The sequence below is a fragment of the Halteromyces radiatus genome (genome assembly GCF_025201355.1).
Source record: "Halteromyces radiatus strain CBS 162.75 chromosome Unknown BX664scaffold_3, whole genome shotgun sequence".
Taxonomy (NCBI): domain Eukaryota; kingdom Fungi; phylum Mucoromycota; class Mucoromycetes; order Mucorales; family Cunninghamellaceae; genus Halteromyces; species Halteromyces radiatus.
In genome coordinates, this window is record NW_026251689.1 from 3451721 (window position 1) to 3473631 (window position 21911).

At 34.8% G+C, this 21911-nt stretch overlaps 8 protein-coding genes across 8 annotated transcripts; 6 read left to right on the plus strand and 2 right to left on the minus strand.

Annotated features, from left to right (window-relative positions):
* The first annotated feature begins 504 nt into the window (after positions 1-504).
* On the plus strand, positions 505-2231 carry BX664DRAFT_295733 (RNA pol II accessory factor, Cdc73 family-domain-containing protein). The gene is made up of 7 exons (XM_051542168.1): positions 505-902; positions 966-1301; positions 1367-1451; positions 1512-1649; positions 1717-1805; positions 1892-1968; positions 2051-2231. Exons 1-7 carry the CDS (start codon positions 530-532, stop codon positions 2150-2152), a joined length of 1200 nt encoding a protein of 399 aa, XP_051402274.1. The 5' UTR covers positions 505-529; the 3' UTR covers positions 2153-2231.
* On the minus strand, positions 2185-3853 carry BX664DRAFT_385180 (mitochondrial carrier domain-containing protein). The gene is made up of 3 exons (XM_051549230.1): positions 3617-3853; positions 3162-3522; positions 2185-3096 (listed from the first exon to the last, which is right to left on the minus strand). The coding sequence occupies exons 1-3, from the start codon at positions 3840-3842 to the stop codon at positions 2319-2321; spliced, it is 1365 nt and encodes a 454-aa protein (XP_051402275.1). The 5' UTR covers positions 3843-3853; the 3' UTR covers positions 2185-2318.
* Positions 3854-4528: 675 nt separating this feature from the next.
* Positions 4529-6741, plus strand: BX664DRAFT_330660 (uncharacterized protein). Its single transcript, XM_051545009.1, has 3 exons — positions 4529-5826; positions 5908-6277; positions 6348-6741. The coding sequence occupies exons 1-3, from the start codon at positions 4630-4632 to the stop codon at positions 6656-6658; spliced, it is 1878 nt and encodes a 625-aa protein (XP_051402276.1). The 5' UTR covers positions 4529-4629; the 3' UTR covers positions 6659-6741.
* A 321-nt stretch (positions 6742-7062) lies between these two features.
* Positions 7063-13058, plus strand: BX664DRAFT_278961 (chitin synthase). The gene is made up of 4 exons (XM_051541429.1): positions 7063-7473; positions 7547-9398; positions 9540-9645; positions 9751-13058. Exons 1-4 carry the CDS (start codon positions 7157-7159, stop codon positions 13011-13013), a joined length of 5538 nt encoding a protein of 1845 aa, XP_051402277.1. The 5' UTR covers positions 7063-7156; the 3' UTR covers positions 13014-13058.
* A 599-nt stretch (positions 13059-13657) lies between these two features.
* Positions 13658-15169, plus strand: BX664DRAFT_252223 (uncharacterized protein; the record flags this gene model as incomplete). Its single annotated transcript, XM_051540299.1, has 2 exons — positions 13658-14398; positions 14705-15169. Coding segments are annotated over 2 exons (1206 nt in total), but the record flags the coding sequence as incomplete, so codon positions are not given.
* Positions 15170-17179: 2010 nt separating this feature from the next.
* BX664DRAFT_330679 (thioredoxin-like protein) lies at positions 17180-18747 on the plus strand. Its single transcript, XM_051545010.1, has one exon. It carries the CDS (start codon positions 17208-17210, stop codon positions 18561-18563), a length of 1356 nt encoding a protein of 451 aa, XP_051402279.1. The 5' UTR covers positions 17180-17207; the 3' UTR covers positions 18564-18747.
* Positions 18703-19481, minus strand: BX664DRAFT_330681 (uncharacterized protein). The gene is made up of 4 exons (XM_051545011.1): positions 19348-19481; positions 19225-19296; positions 19061-19162; positions 18703-18956 (listed from the first exon to the last, which is right to left on the minus strand). Exons 1-4 carry the CDS (start codon positions 19435-19437, stop codon positions 18846-18848), a joined length of 375 nt encoding a protein of 124 aa, XP_051402280.1. The 5' UTR covers positions 19438-19481; the 3' UTR covers positions 18703-18845.
* A 141-nt stretch (positions 19482-19622) lies between these two features.
* Positions 19623-21881, plus strand: BX664DRAFT_358214 (uncharacterized protein; the record flags this gene model as incomplete). Its single annotated transcript, XM_051548016.1, has 10 exons — positions 19623-19681; positions 19760-19780; positions 19837-19905; positions 19969-20040; positions 20120-20617; positions 20683-20744; positions 20820-21042; positions 21094-21260; positions 21331-21406; positions 21466-21881. Exons 1-10 carry the CDS (start codon positions 19627-19629, stop codon positions 21879-21881), a joined length of 1659 nt encoding a protein of 552 aa, XP_051402281.1. The 5' UTR covers positions 19623-19626.
* Positions 21882-21911: the final 30 nt, after the last annotated feature.

Here is a 21911-nt window from a genome sequence, read left to right on the forward strand (position 1 = left end):
TGGGTAGGGAAAAAAAAAGTGGTCAGGCTTCTTTTTTTTTTTTATTTATTCGGCCATCGCGTACAATTTTTTCTTTTCTTTTTTTTTTTTTTTTGGTCCCACACCCCTGCCGGCGTTTCCCCGTTCTCCTATGTACCATGACCCAATTTTCGCTAGATGAACGGGAATGAGAAAAGATAAAATAAACGTTTTTTAACGCGTCATAGATGATGATCATCCACGACTATTCATGGATTGCATATTTGATATTTTAATTCAAAGAACAACATAAGAATTAGAAGAAGGGGGATTTGTTTACTTTTTTTTTTTTTCTTATTTGGTCTCTTTGGAAAGCGCGACAACCACCTTTTTTTTTTTTTTTGGAGTTTTGCCTCATCTTCCCTTTGATCTTTTTCCCATTGGCAGCGGGGGTTCAAGTCACAGGCATGAGATAGACAAAAAAAAAAAAAAAAAAAAAAAAAAAAAAAAAAAAAATCGGCAGTTCAAAACTCTCGTTTTTCTTTTCTCTCTCTCATCTTTACTTAAAACAATGAATCAAAGTCCTAATGCCGTTACTCTATTAAGAGAAGCTACCATCAATAATAATAATAATAACATCAAGTTACTCGATGATAATGATCAAGTAGTAACAGCCATGTCTGCCTGTACTCGGATCCAGTTTCCTTCCATGGATGACAGCAAACCTATTTTCCCTCGACAAACAGATACCCATATCAAAAAGGCAGCTCATGACAGCAATTATACATTAGATACACTTGTGTTTTTGATTCAACATGCTCAACTTGACAATAGTTCTTATTTCAAGGAATGTCGTGAACAACATGTGGATCACGTATCCATCGTCGACAAACGAAAAATTTTGGATTATTTAACGGGCAAAATTGATGTTTTACCTACCACAGGTCAGTTTTTGAGATAAAAGATGGAATAAATGACAACTCATTATTTTTATTCAATAAAAATAGAAAAACGATCTAGAGAAGAAGGCACAACAAGTACGAGTTCAACAGTACCAGAACAAAAGAACGATATTAAAGATAATCATATCAAGAAACAAAAGACAATCAAACTAGACGATCAAGCTGCGGTGAAAAGGATCATGGCCCATGAACGAGAATTGGAAACAAGAACATCTATTTTGCAAGGAACAAAATCATTCGATAAATTAGGTGACCTGGTGAAATCCACTTTATTTGCTACTGGGAAACCTTCATCAAATAGATCTCAACATGCAACAATGAACGGCGCTGGACGTGGTAATGACAATAAACTCAATAAACAATCTAAATTATCCATGGAAGGTAAAAAAAAAAAAAAATAGTAGTTGAAAGGATTGAAAACCAATCTTTTTTTTTTTTATTTGTAGATAAAATCCCAATCATCATTGTACCTGCTGCTCCAACTGCGAAATTGAACTTGTATAATATCAAAGACTTTTTACAAAATGAAAAGTAAGTGGATTTCTTTATGAATAAAATTTTATATTGACCTTTTTTTTTTCTTTTTTTTAGATTTGTGGATGCTCAAGAATTAAGATCATCAGGTGAAAAGAAACCAGAACAAGTAACGGTGGAAAGAAAACGAGCCAATGGTCAAAGTGTGGTATATCATGTAGTGGATTCAGTCTCACATTTTAAACAATCAGATTGGTAAAGAACAAATCAATAAGTAAAAAAAATATATATATATATTGACTTGGTCTTTTTTTTTTTCTAGGGATCGTGTATGTTGTGTTCTTGCTTCTGGTCAACAATGGCAATTCAAAGGATGGAAATGGGAAAAACCATTAGAAGTATTTAGCAATGGTAATATATATATATATATATATATATATAGGATCAATGTGCTCACTCTTTATATAATTCCCTTTTTTTTTTCTTCTTTTTTTTAGTGAAAGGTTTTTATCCAAAATGGACTTCGGATAAAGTAACAGGGACAGCTGCAGATTGGGCCGTGCAACATTTGAATGTAAGAAAAAAAAAAATAAAGTAATCTTGACAGGGAAAGAGGTATCTCAATTTGACTCCTTTTTTTTTTTTTTTTAATAAAGATTCATCGTGATCGACGGTATATGGACAAAGCAGCCGTGGTAGACTTTTGGCAGAAACTAGATGCCTTTAATCAAACACAAAAACCTTTTTTGAATTATTGATTATTATTATTATTATTAGTATTATTATTAGTAAATAAACCAACTGTGATCAATAGTGTTTTTATTTGAGATGATTTTATTTTATTATAATTATATATACAGTGTGATCTATATTGTGTCGACAAAAAAAAACAATGAAAAAAAAACTATTGACTGTTATGCTAAACTACTGTTGTTGTTGTTCCAATCGACGTTTCCTTGAAGAAGAGAGTCGTCTTTGATCCAACAAATAATAGGTCCACCAAGAGGCTTCCAAGATCATCCAAGTAGCAGCCAATTCCAACACGCCAGCACCCCAACCAGGAAAAAAGCCTTTCCAGCCTTGTTGTCTATAAAGAGAAAAACAACAATCCCAAAAGCCAGTAAAGTAATAAGATGGCAAAGGTGTGTCTAGAGAGGAGGAGGGAAGTAACAGTAAGCCTGAATCTTGTAACATCAATTTGAAGATCACGGTATCAATAGGGTAACAAAGAGCTCTTGTCAACATACTACTCAGTAATCCAGATGCTATTTCCGGATAGTATGATGCCACCAAAGATTGTCGTTTATTTCTTTTAACCATATCTTCCATATCATCATCATCATCTTCTTTTTTTTCGTTCCGTTGAGTATCGTCTAATTCCATGATGCGTTGAGATTTATTTTGTCGTCGTCTTCGTTGTTTTCCTTTGGTCAAGTATCGAAAAATTCGTTTATAGAAATACATCATACATTTTTCATTGGCCCAATTGAGAAGACAAGAAGGAATAAAGGTTGACCATAGAGAAAGACGATATCCTTTATTATCATTATTGTTGTAGCTGATGAATCGGTGTAGATCATGAGAATAATATTGGAGGAAGTCAGTGGGTGACGAGATCAAAGGTTGTTGAGGTGATTGCACTCGTAATACTAATGCTGTTTTGGATAATGAATATAACGGTAAATGAATAGCAAATCGACAACTATTAATATAAAGAAAAGAGAGTTGAGGTCAGGATCAATAAGTAAAGAGTATTCCATGTTTTACCATTTATGGACACCTTTTAAGAAATAACGTTGATAAGAAGAAGTAGGAAATACAGTCAAAATCTTTTTCACCAAGCTAGCCAGAAATGATTCATAGGTAGTCGTGATAGCTTGACTGATCAATCCAAGTCCAAATCCTGCATAAAGTGCGCGAAATCCATACCGTTGATATTTGCGTCGTAATAAAAACCAACAATGACGAGGAGTATCTACTAATGCTGCTGCTATTATTGCTGTTGGATTGGATGTTGCTTGTAAACTATGTCGAAACACCACAATAGGAAAAGAAACTGCATAGTTGGTCATCATGGTACCAATCGCCACCATAAGTCCCGTCATACTTTCATTAGCACTGCCTTGTTCTATATATATATATAATAATAATAATAAAAAAAAAAAAAAAGAGAGTTAAACGTGTTTTTATTTATATTAATAATAATAAAAACATATTCTTACCTTTTTTTCCTTGTGAATGAGAGTTATTATCGTCCAAGTCATATTCGTCGTCTGGTATTGTTGGTTGATAAAGACTAAGTGTAGCAAGGACTTGAAGTTCAGAACGCCGTTGAGCAAGATCATAAGCATGAAGACTTTGTAATTGTTGTTCTACATCCCAGGGAGGCCGTTGTTGAAATAAAGGACTTCCTACAGCTAATAAACCTAGGTATGGTATTAGCGTCATTTGGTTTTTTTAAAAAAAAAAAAAAAAAAAAAAAAGAAGTTGGAACAACGGATAAAAAGGTAAATTATTTTTTAAAGGAGATAGATTTAACGATAGACAAAGATAAAGTGGAGAATGAATTTTTTTTTTTAAAGTATGTCACTTGAGACAATTCGTTTTTTTTTTTTTTTTCCCTTTTTCTCCTCTTTTTTCTTTTGTCTATATATATATTCATCGTGAACTCTCTTTCTCTACCTTCTATCGTTATTTACTAGTACTAATATTGTTAGTTACATCTCTTCTTCTATTATTAAACACCTTTACTTCTTGTCATGAAACGTACCAAGCCTTGTCACTGTAAGAAGAAAAGACACTTGGACATGAATGCTCTTTGAACTCACATTATTCTATTACCTTCGTAGATTGTAAACGACGAAGGAGAAAGTGCGAACAATTACCCAACAGCACTAGTTGTGTCCGTTGTACTCGACTGAAAATTGAATGTACTTATGACGTGCCACTTACCAACAAAGTCATAGATGATACTATCCTAGATACAAACACAACATGCTCGAATTTGGAAACAACAGAAATCGACGGTAACGAAGAACTCGAAGCACTTCAATATTATATACAGTCACTTACTAGAGATATGCAACAAATTCAAAATGAACTTGACCAACAACGACAATTACAACAACAACAACAACAGCAACAACAACAACAACGACTGCGGCAACGAGAATTTTTACCAACAGTATCTACCACTAGAAAGATCAACCAACTCCCTATACCAAGTGAATGGAAAATGACTATCATCAATGGCCATCTTCGACTAGAAACAGGAATCAACACTCTTAGTGATCTTTTACAATATCGACGCTCACTTATGGACAACGTCAACACCATACACTATCTATCTCCAATACCTGGCGGACGAACAACCCTCAATTTCAAGCTTGAACAAGATACCATGTTATGCAAAATGTTTATGATATTGGCCAAAAGCGATCTTTACGATGCATCTAACAGCACCACTACATCTGTCAGTACATCATCCTATTGGTATCATTCTTTTTCGTCGCGACATCCTCATCTACGTCATCATCATTTACCACCATCCTCACAAACAACGTTATCAACATCATCAACATGGTTATTACCTGGATCATCACCATTACAATTACCTAGTCCGTCATCATCTACATCATCCTCATCATCATCGTTTTCTTCACTCTGCTGTACTCAAGATATGGCACCCGTAGATACGTTGAATGATTGTGAAAGGAATGTGACGCCACCCATAGATAATATGGAATGTCCTGAAAGATTGGTAGACACATTCGTTCATCGCTATTTCCAATGTTACAACCCTACAATGCCGGTTCTTCACGAACGAACATTTATGACGCATTATAATCAACGTCGACAAGCAAGAAGTAGAGGCCATGATCAGTCAAACTTTGTAGTGTTTGTGGAAGAAGATCTTTTGACATTGGCACTTTGTTGTTTCATGAGTGTCAGCAACTGTACTCATCTTGGCTTGACAACAGAGCAAAAACGGATTTATGGTGAATATTTTTATAACAGGAGTCGACCCTTACTGGATGATATGTTGGATGACCCTTGTCCTCATCGACGTTTGGAAGCTTTGATTAGTCTGGCGATGCTATACAAATTTATGGCTCTGACATTACGACTCAAGGAAATACGCCAACTGTCTACCTTGGGACTCATGCTTGCTGTGGAATTATCGAAACTCGCTTCAAAGGATGATAATACGTTTGATCAAGTGGAAAAGGTGCTTGTTCAGCGCAATACACTGATGCAATCCATTGTGTTTGGTATGGTTGAATACTTGTTTGTGCAACGGATGGATGATATCGGTATTACCAAAGTGAACTTGCAAACCTTACCTGATGAATCTCCCAAGACTCTATCTATGGTGGAATTATATTGTTCTCTATTCAATATGACTCTTCAACCTGATTTTGCGGTGATGCTAGTAAGTTTTCTTGTCTTACAAATATTATATATATATCTAGTGCTTATTTATTTATTTTATTTATTTATTTTTTTTAAATAGACTCAAGCTCGTCGTCTTGCAGCGGGTCAAATGGGTCATTTGAGCTTGGAAGCCATGATACGATTCGAAACATTATGCTTAGATTGGTGGAAAAATTTACCAAAGAAATGGCGTTATTGTGACAATCCATATGATATATCGGCAATTCCAATCATTGAACAATGTGAAGAAGAAGAAGCATTGGCGACGCATGTTTATATATTGACCATGACCGTTGGTGTTTATTCGTGTTTAATCCATCCTTATCAATCTGAAGATGAACAAGTATCAGGTTTGATTCAAATGCGTGCTATGGAAATGACGATGGCTAGTTGTGAATTGTTATTAGCAGTATCTGATCGATTGAAGTTAATTTCTAACATTTGTGGTTGTAAGTTTTTAGAAAATATGTAGATAGTATCATTTTTTGTATTGATTTCTTTCTTTTTTTTTTTATGTAGTTACTTGTGATTATATTATGCGTGTGTTTGATTCCTTACAAGCTTTACTATTACATTGCCAAAAGACTCGAAACGATATGAATGTGGAATTGATCATGAAAAATATCTCTAGATGTTTTGAAGATTTTTGTTCGCTAAACCCAGTGACGCCATTTAGCTACACCGAATCAACTTCTACGTTATCTCATATGGAATCTGTCGATGGAAAGAACTTGATATCTGTTTACAATCAATACCCATTACCAGGTCATGCGTTGATTTATGATCTTGCGACATCTTCCATAAAAAAATTGGGTGTATCATTACCGTAGGGATTTGGAATTTTGATTGGATATTTATTTTATATATATATGTGTAATTAGTAGTTATAATAAAGAACGTGTTTTACAAGTTATTTTTGGTTGATGAGTCTGAAATGACATTTTGGAAACTTGTTATTTTTAGTGGATCCTTACGGTATTATTTATTTATATACATATAAAGATCAAAAAAAAAGGGAGGTGAACAAACAGAATGTCCATTGTGTGTGTGTGTGTGTATTGGTTGATCTGCCCAAGGAGTGATATATGAGGGGGGAAAAAAGAAGAAAAAAGGGGTGTTGTTAGGGGGGGACGAGAAAGAGGGTCAAACATGAAGGAGTAGGTTAAAATATTGGTTCTTACTCTAGTGAATTTTTATTATTATTGATTCTTCTCTTTTTATTATTATTATTATTGTTATTATTATTATTTCTTTTTTGTTTTGGGTTATACATCTTTTTTTTTCTTTCTTTCTTTTTTTTTCTTATACAGTAGAAGAGACGGGGAATCATGTCATCATCAACCACAATAGATGATCTGACCGATTTATCAACCAAAGAAATCAATGAAGAAATCATCATCAATACACTTCGATCTAGGTTCTTACAAGACAATATCTTTACCAAATGTGCTCATCCTATTCTTCTTGCCATTAATCCATATAAAGACAACCGTGATACAATAGATGAAACTAGTGATCATTATTTCATGGAATATAAAAAAAATATAGTATCTGATGTTGCTTTACCACCACATGTTTTTCAACATCTTAATTTGGCTTACTTTTATATGCGACGAACTGGACAAGATCAATCCATCATTTTAAGGTATTTGATAAAATAATAATATTATTATTTTTTTTTAATATGGCAATCTTTTTTTTTTTTTTTTTTTTTTTAGTGGACCAAGTGGAAGTGGGAAAACGGAAATGCATTATTGGATACTTCATCATTTGTTTACACTTTGTACGCACAACAATCCTAACCAAAAGACAAAGAAAAAAAAACTTCATCAATGGATCGACAACGCACACCCACTTATTGAAGCTTTTACACATACACAGTCATTACTAGGCAATCATGTTTCTAAATTGGCAAAAGTCACCAGTTATCAATTCAATGATCGTGGAAGGATGATTGGTGCAAAATGGACAAGTTGTCTTTTAGATACATCATCCTCCTTATTAACAAAATCATCTTTATCAACTAATACTAATAATAATAATGAAGACAAAACATTCCATATGTTTTATTATTTATTATATGGTGCCAGTCAAGAGGAAAAAACAGATTTACATTTGGATGATCCCATCATCCATCATGGTGGTGGCTTTTTATTTCATCATCATCAGCAACAACACGATAAACCAACTACATCCATGATGGAGCATTATACAACCTGTTATCGTCGTACTCGAAAATATGCTATCTCCATCGGTATCTCTAAACAAAAGTGGAGGCAATTAATGCGTATCTTGGCCGCTATTATACACTTGGGACATGTTCAATTTACCACTAATCCTGATGTAGCAGCCACCATCGACAATACATCATCTACTGAGACCACATCAGCCGCTCAAGTCAAATCAGGTACAACGTTAGAAATAGCAGCCGATCTATTAGGGGTTGATCCTAGAAATCTGGAAAATCTGTTGATTTATAAAACTCGACTTGTTCATCATGATTTGACCACGCATGTATTGAATCCTTCTCAGGCCTATCTACAACGAGATACCCTTTGCCAGACACTTTATACACAAATCATCACTTGGTTGATTTATCAAATCAATTCTCGTCTTGAAATGACGGATGATAAGGAATCCATCTTTTCTACTCTTCATGTGGTTGATTTCCCTGGTCTCTCATCTACGGATGGTTCCAAGAAAAATAATAACAGTGTATTAAGTCGTCATCATCCTATTGATTCTTTTGATGATTTTTGTCTTACTTATGCCAATGAATGTTTACAAGATATGATGCTTCAACAAGTATTTGAAAACCCATCCACATTACCACCTAGTTCCATGTACATGTCTTTATTCAAGGATCCTCTCTTTGTTAAAGTTTGGCAAGACATTCTACCATCCACTGAAAAACCTGATCATTTACTGTCCGATTGTCTGACGCGAGTGATGAATAAATTACAACCAACACAACAGCAAGTGTGTATGATCAAGAAACAACAATCCACACCGTATCATACGAATGATACTGTCATCCATGTTTCCAAATACACAGGTGCGGTTGGACATTACTCTTTGGTGGCCTTGGGTGATCGTCTGACCACACAATCTTATTCTGATTTGGCAGCATTATTAAATCCTAATCAAAGTACACTTGATTTAGCTCATGATTTATTTACATCCTCGTATCAACAACCTGTTTCTCAACGTGATCCATGTGCTGCCATTCAAACCATCCTCACCTCCTTATTATTACCTTCCAATCGATGGTGGATTTTAAATGTACGTCCTAACAATTTAACTTTACCCCATTCATTTGATGCCAAAATGGTGAGTCATCAAATCAGTCAATGGTATTTACCTGACATGGTGCGACAATTACAGTTACCTTCTTATACAGCCATGACCTTGGACGAGTGTGCTCAGCGTTATGCCGTTGTTTTGGAGGATGATATTGTAGATGATGATGATAATAATAACCAAGCAAACAAAGATGCCTTGACCTTATGCCAATCTATGAGAGATGCTTTTGCTTGGGATCAACGTGCTTTTATGATGATGGATGAGTCGGTAAGTTAAGCCAGCGATTTCCTTTTTCGGCCCTTTTTTTTTTTTTTTTTTTTATCTCGTCCTTTTTTTTTTTTTTTTCTCTTTCTTTCTTACATTTTTTTTTTTTTTTTTTTGTTCGCGTTTTCTTTCTCTTTGTTTCAGGTCTATCTATCTCATTCTACTTGGTATGCTTTGGAATCCTTGTTACGCAATCTTGAAAAAAAGGAACAAAAGCGGTTGAAATCCATTGCCAAAGGTGTTCCTTTTGGTAAGTCAATAGTGAAAAAGTATTTTTCTCATTATACTTATTGACTTTCTTTTTTTTCTTTTCTTTTTTTTTCTTTTTTTTTTTTTTTTTGTTTAAATCAAATAGAAGATGACTTTACGCCCTCATGTTCTCGTACACCATCCTGTTATGACATGTCTGTGTCAGGATCAGTTGCAAGTTGTTACGATGGACCACGACGTTGTTATCCAGCAGATACAGACTCTATGTGTGATTCATATCTTTGTAGTGATGGACGACAACACGATCATCTTGATACGGAAAGTGCTTATACTGTAACAAGACAAGATCCTACTATAGACAATCTATCAACTACTCAAGACGGTGACGATGATGGAGCTTGTGACAAGAAAAAACAACAGAGAAAAGAGCAGAAACAACAAAAGCGTTCATGTGAATGGATGTCCAGGTTATTTGGTGGAGTGAGTCGATCGCGTGGTATTTGGGTATGTCTGACATGGTTAACGACTTGGTGGCTTCCTAGTTTAGTGCTTCGTTACATTGGTGGAATGCGACGATCCGATATCCGAATGGCCTGGCGTGAAAAGGTGACATTATGTTTCATGATCTTTCTGTTATGCGCGGCGATGGTATGGTTTATTGCTTTTTTTGGTCAATTGGTATGTCCTCATCAAGATCTATTTACACAGTCTGAACTACAATCAAAAAGTGACAAGGACAATGCGTATATCTCTATTCGTGGTGAAGTATTTGATCTCACATCATTTGCTCCACGACATTGGGCGACTGAAGTGATTCCTGCTTCTTCTCTATTCCAATATGCCGGTCAAGATGCTAGTGATCTTTTCCCCGTACAAGTATCCGCATTATGTGAAGGCATCCATCCAAATCAACCGATTCCTAAAGAAGTTACTCTTGCTGCTCATGTCAATATCACTGATACAACTTCAAGTTTCCATGACTTTCGATGGTTCAAGTCTGATTATCGTCCCGATTGGTATTTTGAACAAATGGTTTATCTACGTAGAAATTATAGACTAGGTTTTATGGGTTATGATCCTGTGGATATTCAAAACCAAGCTTCCATGCCTGTTCAAATCGGTGGTATCAATACACAACGACAATGGGCGATTCTACATGACCATGTTTATGATTTGACTTCATATATGAAAGGGGGTCTTTCACTTCAATATCCTCCTGGTATGACGCCATCCATGGATTCAACAACAACAACAACAACGACAATGAATATGACACTGAATGGAGACAACAGTACCAGCAACAACACATCTTTTGGAAACAATACACATCATGCGACCAACATGGACTTTATTGATAACAGTATTACTGAACTATTTCGACAATTAGCTGGAACTGATATTTCGGCTCATTTTGATGCTTTACCTATGGATGCTGGACTCAGGGCTCGACAATTGACATGTCTTCGGAATCTCTTCTTTGTTGGCAAGGTCGATACTCGGAATTCATTACAATGTCAGTTATCGGAATATCTTTTACTGTTGATTACAGCATTCCTCTGTAGTGTGATCTTATTCAAGTTTTTAGCCGCCTTTCGTTTGGGATCTTATACATCACTTCCTTCCTCTGAGAAACGTAAAAATGGAACAGAAGAAGGGCAAGCATCTAGTTATCATCATGATAAATTCATTATTTGTCAAGTACCTTGTTATACCGAAGGGGAAGAATCGTTACGCAAAACTATTGATTCTTTGGCAGCTATGAAATACGACGATCAACGCAAACTCTTATTTTTGATTGCTGATGGGATGATTGTAGGTAGTGGCAACGATCGATCGACACCAAGGATTGTACTAGATATTCTCGGTGTGGACCCTGAAGAAGATAATGATCGTGAACCAATGGACTTTATCTCACTAGGCGAAGGACAACGACAACACAATCGAGCCAAGGTGTATTCAGGACTTTATCATTGTCAAGGGCATGTGGTTCCATATTTGGTGGTAGTCAAGGTTGGCACGGCAGATGAACGACAAAAATCCGGCAATAGGGGAAAACGAGATTCACAAATGATTCTGATGCGATTCCTGAACAAGATCCATTACGATTTACCGATGACACCATTGGAATTGGAAATGCATCATCAACTCAAGAATGTGATTGGGGTCCTTCCTTCATTTTATGAATTGGTACTGATGGTGGATGCTGATACGGAGGTGGCACCGGATGCGTTGAATCATATGGTATCTTCTTTTGTTAAGGATGCCAAGCTAGTTGGACTATGTGGTGAAACAGTGTTGTCGAATGAAAAAGAATCATGGGTGACAATGATTCAAGTGTATGAATATTATATCTCTCATCATCTGGCCAAGGCGTTTGAATCCATGTTTGGTTCAGTGACATGTCTTCCTGGTTGTTTTTGTATGTATCGAGTGCGTGCGGCGACCAAGAATCAACCTCTCCTAGCGTCTCATCAAGTGATTGCGGACTATGCAGAAAACAATGTCAACACCTTACACAAGAAGAACTTACTCCATCTTGGTGAAGATCGATACCTGACCACGCTTATTCTCAAGCACTTTCCTACTTACAAGACCAAATTCAACCCAGAAGCAAGTTGTCGTACGAATGCACCTGATAGTTGGCCTGTACTACTCTCACAACGTCGACGATGGATTAACTCTACTATTCATAACCTTGGTGAATTGATGTTCCTTCCTGAACTGTGTGGATTTTGTTGTTTCTCGATGCGATTTGTGGTCATGTTGGATTTATTAAGTACATTGGTGATGCCAGCTGTGGTATGTTATTTGGGCTATTTGGTCTATCAATTATGTACAAGTACAAGTCAAGTACCAATGATGTCGATCATTACATTGGCAGGTGTCTATGGACTTCAAGCAATCATATTTATCACGCGACGAAAATGGGAACATGTTGGATGGATGATTGTGTATATTTTGGCCATCCCTGTGTTTTCGTTTTTTATTCCCATTTATGCATTTTGGCACTTTGATGATTTCTCCTGGGGTAACACACGGATTGTGGTGGGTGATGACAAGAACAAGAAGAAAACAAAAACCAACAAACATCAAGATAATATATTTGATCCTACCAGTATTCCTGTTCAACGATGGGCTGATCATGAACAACAATTATTACATCAACAATGGCTAGATGATGTGCGCACTGTAGATGATAAACACTCTTATGTACAAGAAAAAGAAGGAAAGGTACTTAGTGATACTGCGATCATTCAAGAAATCGAAACTTTATTACAACAACATGATTTGATGCATTTGACCAAGAAACAAGTCAGAGATGCTCTTTCTAAAACCTTTGGAGTGGATATGACAAGTTATCGAGACTTTATCAATAATGTCATTGAAGATTTATTGGCCGAACAATGATATATATATATATATATTTACTTAAATTGTATCAGTATAGTGTAGCATAGTTTTGAATTTTTAGTTTAGATGATAAGCAGGTATAAAAAAATAAAAAAAAAAAAGTTCTTTCATTCGGTTAATTGTAGCGCCGGTTTATAATAATCAATATACAATCATTGATTGAAAATGTTTCTCTCTGGCTGTGTTTTTTTTTTTTTCTCTTTCTATATTTTTTTTTTCTTTTTGGGTCTTTTTTTAATACTATTTTTTTTTTTTTTTTTTTTTTTTACACACTTCTTTTTTTTTTCTTTGGAACAAAGTGTGAGGAGATCATGAATACTGTTAGTTCATCACCTCCAATGACATTATCCAATCCTACAAATAATACAACTGCTACGGCTCTTATGATATCATCTACTTCATCTATTCCCCCGTCATCTGTTATCACTTCGACTGCGCAGACTAAACAACAACAACAACAACAACAACAACAACAACAACAACAACAACAACAACGAGAAGAAAAGCAATCACCTATTATTAACAAGTCAGAAGCTACAACTTCTTCCAAAGATAACAATGACAACAAAGAAACCAATCATCAACAATCAAAGAAAAAGAAAACCTCAGATTCAAGCACGTGGTCTGGCAATACCAACCAAGTATCGTCCATTAGTTGTTCGAATTGCGGTACTTTTTCCACTCCTTTATGGCGACGGGCTCCCAACGGTGACACTATCTGCAATGCGTGTGGACTTTATTTGAAGGCTCGACATACTTTACGCCCACCGACAATGAAACGCAACATTCAACCCAAAAAGCAACAAGAATGTGCAAGTCATGATGAATCCAATCCAGCTTCAGGCTCATGTCCAGGTGGAGGTAAATGCAACGGTACAGGTGGTTCATCGTCTTGTGCAGGTTGTCCAGCATTCAATCAACATCAAGTGAACCGACGGTCTTTGGTATGTGCGAACTGTCAATCGTCCACCACTCCTTTATGGCGAAGAGATGATCAAGGCAATACCATCTGCAATGCATGTGGACTTTACTACAAATTACATAATGTGCATCGACCGGTGAGCATGAAACGAAGTGTGATCAAACGACGGAAACGATTAATTGTTATGGGGGATGACGACAATGTTGATGATGATGATGATGATGATGACGAGGAACGACAGAAACACAAACGACAACAACAACAACAACAACAACAACAACAACAACAACAACAACAACAACATGATGATGATGAACAAGTGGATCAATTGGATGATGACGACGATGATCAACGCACCAATGAAAACGGAGATAAACAACAGAAAACTAAAAAACCACAACGGAAACGGATTAAATCTCAAGAAGGGAATACGACAACAAAAGGAAAACGAAATCGGATGGTCAATCAACATCAAGCAACGGTTCCAGCTATTGAAGATTATATTGTACCAAAACGAACTGCTTTCCCATCATCACCATCAACAGTACATATAAATGGTTCAACCAATTCCTCTCCTACTTTATTGCCATCAACATCTTCTCCTTCATTATTACCTACAATCTCTGCTCATTCTGACCATGGTTATCCTAAACAACAACATGTATCATCATCTTCTTCAACTTCTAGTGTATCATCATTGACATCTATACAACAACAAGATTCTTCTCATACAAATGGACGACAATCTATTGCAAGAGATGATCAGGCTTCATCTCCTTCAGTATCATTACCACCCATCTCTTCGGAAAGACGCTCTGCTCATTTTGATCCTTTTTATCGTGATAGTCGACCTTCTAGTTCTCCTAAAAATGCTTTACCATCCATTTCTTTACCACCTTTACGATCTCCTGCAAATCCTCCTACATCACCATCCACCACTACATCACCTTCTTTACATCATCCTTCTCCTTTGCATTTGAATACCACATCTCCACCATCTCATTCTACTTCAGCATTTACGATGACCAGACCTAATGGTAATGATTATCATTCTTCTTATTATCAACAACAACAACAATTGTATCCAATGTTTACGGAATTAGAGGATTTGGATGAAGCATTACGGAATTTACAAGCTTTACGGAAAAGGGTTCAACCTGAACATGTACGTGCACTAGCTCAATTATCAAAACCTTTATGGGATATGGTCTCCAAAGCTCAATCTATTGTCCATGGTACTGGGGCGTTATCACAACCATAATATGTAGTTTAGTTTATGATCTATTTATCTATCTATTATCTTCTTGTTTAATATAAAAACCTCATCTTTTTTTTTCTTTTTTTTTTGTATATTATATAATTGTCTTTTACACTTTATTCAATAATAATTGACGGAATTCAAAGAATAAGATGACGCAAAAATAGGAAATAAAATATCGTAAGGATAGAAAATAAATGACAGAAGAAAAAAATATAATTGTCGCATAATCAAATAGAGAATATAAGAAAATAGATATCATGAAAAAAAGACCAATAAAAAAAAGAAATCCACCAATTGAGTTCACCAAGTTAACATATATAAAAAAAAAAATAAAAAATGAGTAATACTTATCCAGATAAAAATATTTCACTAGCTTACCATTTAAGTGTAACGAGATCGCCGTAGCGAAAGTAGGATGGCGATAACCAACCCGGAAATTGTTATGTTGATATGTTGTTAAATTGATTGAACCAACGGTGATTAAACCATTAAAGAATACTTGTAAAAAAAAAAAGATAGGCAAAAAAAAAGAGTGATTGAAACAACGGTGATTAAACCATTAAAGATAGACAGAAAAAAAAAGAGTGATTGAACCAACGGTGATTAAACCATTAAAGATAGACAGAAAAAAAAGAGTGATTGAACCAACGGTGATTAAACCATTAAAGAATACTTGTAAAGAAAGAGATAGACAGAAATAAAAAAAAAAAAGTTAAATCAAAGAGATCCTTTTATAAGAAAATGAATCATCCCTGCAATTATGAGCTAATTTTAGTGGATAAAATGATGAGACAAGATGTAAGCAAGTTTTATCATCTTTTTTAAATATTAGCAACATTTCTATCTTTATATTGTATCTAATTCATCATCATTTTTTTTTAGTATTAACAACATTTCTCTCTTTCTATTGTATTTAATTTATCATTTGTCTTTTTTAGTATCTACTTTATTATTTTTAGTATCTACTTCATCATTTTTTTTCTTTTTTTTAGTGTTAGCAACATTTCTCTCTTAATAATAAAGTTAATTACATAGATGTTCTACATTAAATTCTATTATTACAATATCCATGTACTAAGTGATACATGATACTGACTTGTTTTTGCCGTGTTTTAGTTTAATGACTAGATTTTTTTTTTTTTTTTTTTTTTTAGTTGTTCTATTTTAAATGATAGTATGATTGTGCACAGCACATTTATTATTGTATTTTTTAATTTCCATTGATGTGATGAATCATCATTATTATATTGATTTATCATGTTGGCTGATAAAAGAGTGTTTTGACATTTTTCAAAGAAAAAAAGAAAAGAAAAAGAAAATGTTGTTCTGTCAGAAGGTAACTAGAATGAAGTATTTTGTATTTTATCAGAAATTTGTACAGTGACTGACTACGATGTTCCATCATCCAACATATAATCATCCATTATCACATATCATCCATCATACAGTCATCCATCATCCATCCTGTAATCATCCAATATACAATCATCCGTTATCACATATCATCAATCATGAATCATCGATCATGAATCATCAATCAATTGATACCTAAAAAAGAATGGACAACACCCAAAGCTGCTAAAAATATGAAAAGCTTATGTTACTTTTCTTTTGTGTCTTTTATTATTAATAAACAAGTTATCATCAATGTGTTGTGTGTTTTTAATGTACTCTACCGCCATCTCTGGAGCGATATCTGAAAAAGTGGTAATGCGCCATTCATTTTGGGAAAGTACGATATTTTATTTGATAACATCACGAAAAGCATTTTCTTGTGACCCGACAAAAAACTTTGAAAACACTGTATAATTGATGTATGACGAATTGAATATCATCATGATTGTCGAGCGGAGAATGGAATCCATTAGAAGATATATATAAAAAAAAAAAAAAAAACTTGGGCCCACCTGATTTGCTAAAATTTTTGTTGGACCCATTTTTTTTTTTTTTTTTTTTTTCTTCTTTTCCTTTCTTTTTTTTTTTTTTTTTACATATTTATTCTATTATAATGTCACTTTTCCGCAACATATTCTTTTTGTTGCTAATTGTCAATGCCGGGTTTTTAGGTTATGACTTTTATAAAGGCGGTCATATTGGAGAAAATTTGGTGGATCATGCTCGTCATTTGAATGTGGAAACAGTACAACATCATTTCAATCAAATGGTACGTGATATCAAGGCAACCACTCCTGAAAGTATTGCTGAAAAGGTGAACTATGCATTTGCTCAACTCAAGGAATTCAATACTATCGATGATGTCTTGGCTTATGTTCGTGAAAAGACAGCAAAAAGTAGTAGTAGTGGTGGTGTGATTATGGATGGTAATGTTCATGTATTGACACAAGATAATTTCAAAACAGTGATGGACGGTAGTCGTCCTGCTTTGGTTGAATTTTATGCTCCTTGGTGTGGTCACTGTAAGAATTTGGCTCCTGTCTATGCGGAATTGGGTGATGCATTTGCTCATAGTGATGAAGTGGTGATTGCCAAGGTGGATGCTGATGAACATCGTGATTTGGGTGCTGCGTTTGGTGTGCAAGGCTTTCCTACATTGAAATGGTTCCCCAAGGGTGTCACTACAAAGGATGGCGTGGAAGACTACAAGGGTGGCCGTGATTTGGACTCTCTTTCCAAGTTTGTCAGGGACCATTCTGGGATCCGGCCCCGTATCCGTTCTACCAAATCTGATGTGGTGGTATTGACAAGTGCTAATTTCCATCAAGTGGTGGATGATGCCAAGACAGGTACCCTGGTTGAATTCTATGCTAGCTGGTGTGGTCACTGCAAGAACTTGGCCCCTATCTATGAAAAAGTCGCTTCTGCTTTTGCCAATGAACCTTCATGTAATGTTGCCAAGATTGATGCTGATATTGAACGTACCATTGGAACTGAATATGATATCTCTGGATTCCCTACTATCAAGTTCTTCCCTGCCAATGGTGCTGATCCTATTCCTTATGAAGGCAGTCGCAATGAAGCTGGTTTCATTGACTTCTTGAATCAACATTGTAACACGCGTCGTGTTGTCGGTGGTGGTCTGGACGCCGTTGCTGGTCGTATCTCTTCTTTGGATCGTTTGGCTCGTGACTTTGTGCAATCCACAGCAGCTGATGTCAAGAAGGAAATCCATACCAAGGCCAATGAAGTCGCTTCTACTTTGGAAAATAATCGTTATGCCAAGTACTATGGTAAACTCATGGAAAAGATCATTGATGGTGGAGATGCTTTTATTCAAAAGGAAAAGACTCGTTTGGACAAGATCATCAAGTCAAATACCGTCACTCCTGCCAAATTGGACGATTTTACCATTCGTAAGAACATCCTGACTGCCTTTGATCGTGATGCTGAACCTATCAACGAATGAACTAGTTTTTTTTTTTTTAGTTTAGTTTAGTTTTATTGTATATAGCTTAGGATGCTTCTTTTTTATTTGAATAAAAATTTATACGTTGTATCTTTATCATACACACGCATCTCCATACATATATATATATAAAAACAAATAATAGTAACACCACCTAAATAGGATCCTTTATTCTGATGGGATAAAAACAAAAGATAAGGTGGGAAAAATGATATAAAATAATGTTGAAGGCAAAAAAAAAAAAAGGGGGACACTATATTAAAAAAAAATAAGATAATTGATCTAAGCACCATAGATCAATCGGAACATATCATTGAAGACAAAGAAAGAACCACCTTCAGGCATCAAAAGGAAAGTTTGACTGAACATTTGAGGATTGGATTCTTCATCAATCTATAGATAAATAATTAATAATAATAATAAAAAAAAAGATGAGTTGATCATTTGTTTACATAATGCACAGCATCTAAAAATACGGGGGGGGGAAGTTTACTTACCAAAAGTTGACCAGACACAATGACAAGAATGGAATTATCGGCAGCAGAAGGTTGAGCATCAATAGTGGAGATTCTATGAGCTACTTTTTGGAAAGGAAGACTCTATTAAAAAAAACAATAAATGTAAGTGGATTACCTTTTTTTATTTATATCAAATACTTTACCACCAACTTTTCAGTAATATTTGCGGCACCTTGGAATTGTTGTCCTTCAAAAGTCAACATGGAGTTGTTTCGCTATATAGATAAAATAATGAGCCATGTTATATTACTAATTTTCATACTTACATAAAGACTAGTCAAATTTTGTCGACTAGTATCAAAGGTTTGATAATAGAATTCTACAAAGGCCTTAGCAACAGCGTTAAAATCAGCCATGGTACAGAAAAAAAAAAAAGATGGAGTAAGATGGAAAAAACAACAAAAGAGAAAAAAAAAAGGGAAAAGAAAAACAAAAACTTTTCAGTACCGCTTTTTTCTTTGGTACGCGTTCTGAGGTTTCAACCTCCGCGTTTCTTTTTTTTTGGATTTTTTTTCTTTTTGCTGTGCCTCTTCCTTCACTTCTTAATGTCATTACCTTCTTGTCTGAAAGATTCAAGGTGTATCATTCATATAGATCTAGGTAATAAAGATATATATATATATATAGATATAGATGTGTGGAATATAAACAATGGTTCTTTTCATATAATAAAAATAGATTGCTTCTTTTGTCAAGTGGGTAAAGTAGATAGATAGATTTAGTAACTATGTTTACTAACTTTTGATATAATTTAGAGGAAGTACGTTTAGGATTGGATTCAAGTAAACCTGTTGCTGTTCAACAATGGTCTAGTCTTATTGCAGGTAAGTTGACCATTAACAAGTTCTCATAAAAAAAATAATTCAAATTTTCTATTCTTTTTATAGTCAATTATGCTGCTCGTGCCTATGGAGTAACAAGACATTCCTCAGTGGATGATGCCAAAAAATTATGTCCAGGTATATATATATATATTCAATGGTTATTTTATTGGTTGGATAAAAAAAAAAAAAACTCACCTTTTTATATATATAATAGAAATCACCTTAGTTCATGTAGCAACATATGCACCAAATGAATCGGTAGCTCGATATCATGACAATCCATCACGTGCAACACATAAAGTTAATTTGGATGCCTATCGCGATGCCGGCAATAAAATTCTTCAAATCTTTGGTCAACATTGTTCATTATTACAAAAAGTGGGATCGGACGAAGCGTTTTTGGATATGACTGAGGCTGCCAATGAACGATTATGCAAACAGTATATTCCAACTCATCCTGTGTTGATGGAACGTTGTATTACGGATGGTGAATCTACAGTGATATTGGATGATCATCGAATAGATTGGACAAATCTTGGTAATCTTGTCCCTAGTACAGATGAATTGAAACGCAAGGAATCAAGTAATAATGATGATAATGATGATGATGATCCTACTTCTTGGTTTGATATTCAATTAGCTATGGGTGCTGAAATTGCCGCCGAAATTCGGAAACAAGTTTGGGATGAATTACATTATACGTGTTCGGCTGGTAAGAAAAAAAAAAGTAAATGGATCACGTCTAATTTTTTTTTTTTTTTTTTTTTTTTTTTTTAGGTATAGCACATAACAAAGTATTAGCAAAATTGGGTTCAAGTATGAATAAACCAAACAAACAAGTATGAAAAAAAAATATAATGAAAATGTGGGTAGGACAAAACTAAACTAATGAAAAATTTCCCTTTTTTGTATAGACAATTGTTCGACAACATGTAGCGCTTTCATTCATACAAGATATTCCATTCAATAAAATCAGAAATCTAGGGGGTAAGTTTGGCCAGGCAGTGGAAGAAGAATACAATGTACAAAAAGCAAGTGATTTGTGGCCAATCTCTCTCAAGGAATTACAAGATAAATTTGGCGAATCTTCAGGACAATGGCTTTACAATATTGTAAGAGGTATCGATCATGAAGAAGGTAAGAAGAATGATTCATTTGGAAAAAAAGACACTCACTATTTTCATATAGTTATTTTACTCAAGGCACCAAAATCACTCATGGCATCCAAAATCATGACTCCACCATTGACCAATGAAAAGGAATTGCGTCCATGGTACTCGGTATTATCTGGTGAATTACATAATAGGATCATGAAAAATTGGGAAGAACATCAAACTTGGCCAAAAACATTATCTGTAAGTGTGAAGATGATGGTTTCATTCGATTTTAATCTTTCTTTTTTTTTTTTTTTTTTTTTTTTTTTAGATATCCCATAGAACTCGAGGCGTCTTACAAACGAAATCAACATCCATGATAAATAGAAATGACTCTGATACCCATGGTAAAGTAATAGATCCTTTTTTTTTCTTTTATCTTATTTTTTTTTTCTCTTTGACATAGAAAAATTACAACAAATCGTTACTCAAATGTTTACAACTATGTTGGATGATATCTTCCCATGTAGCTCAATATCACTTCAGGCTACAGGATTGACGACAGATGTAACAGCGACAAATTATACCATTCATCAGTTTTTCAAAACCTCCAAAGAAAAAGATGATATCATCTCAACATCAACACAAATCATCAATACTTGGACGTGTGACCGATGCCATCAAAGGATCTCCTTGGAACAAGTGGATGAACATACAGATTATCATTTCGCGTTGGATCTGGAAAAGGAAGAACAGTCATCAAGGGTATCACAAAAAAGTACGACGAAACAAGTTCGTGGTAATGGTGAAAAAAGGAAAGATCGGCAAGATAGCATGAAAAGGTTAGACAAGAAACCTAAACGATTGTTTTTTACTCCATGATTAGTTATTAGTGAATCTTATTGTATGATA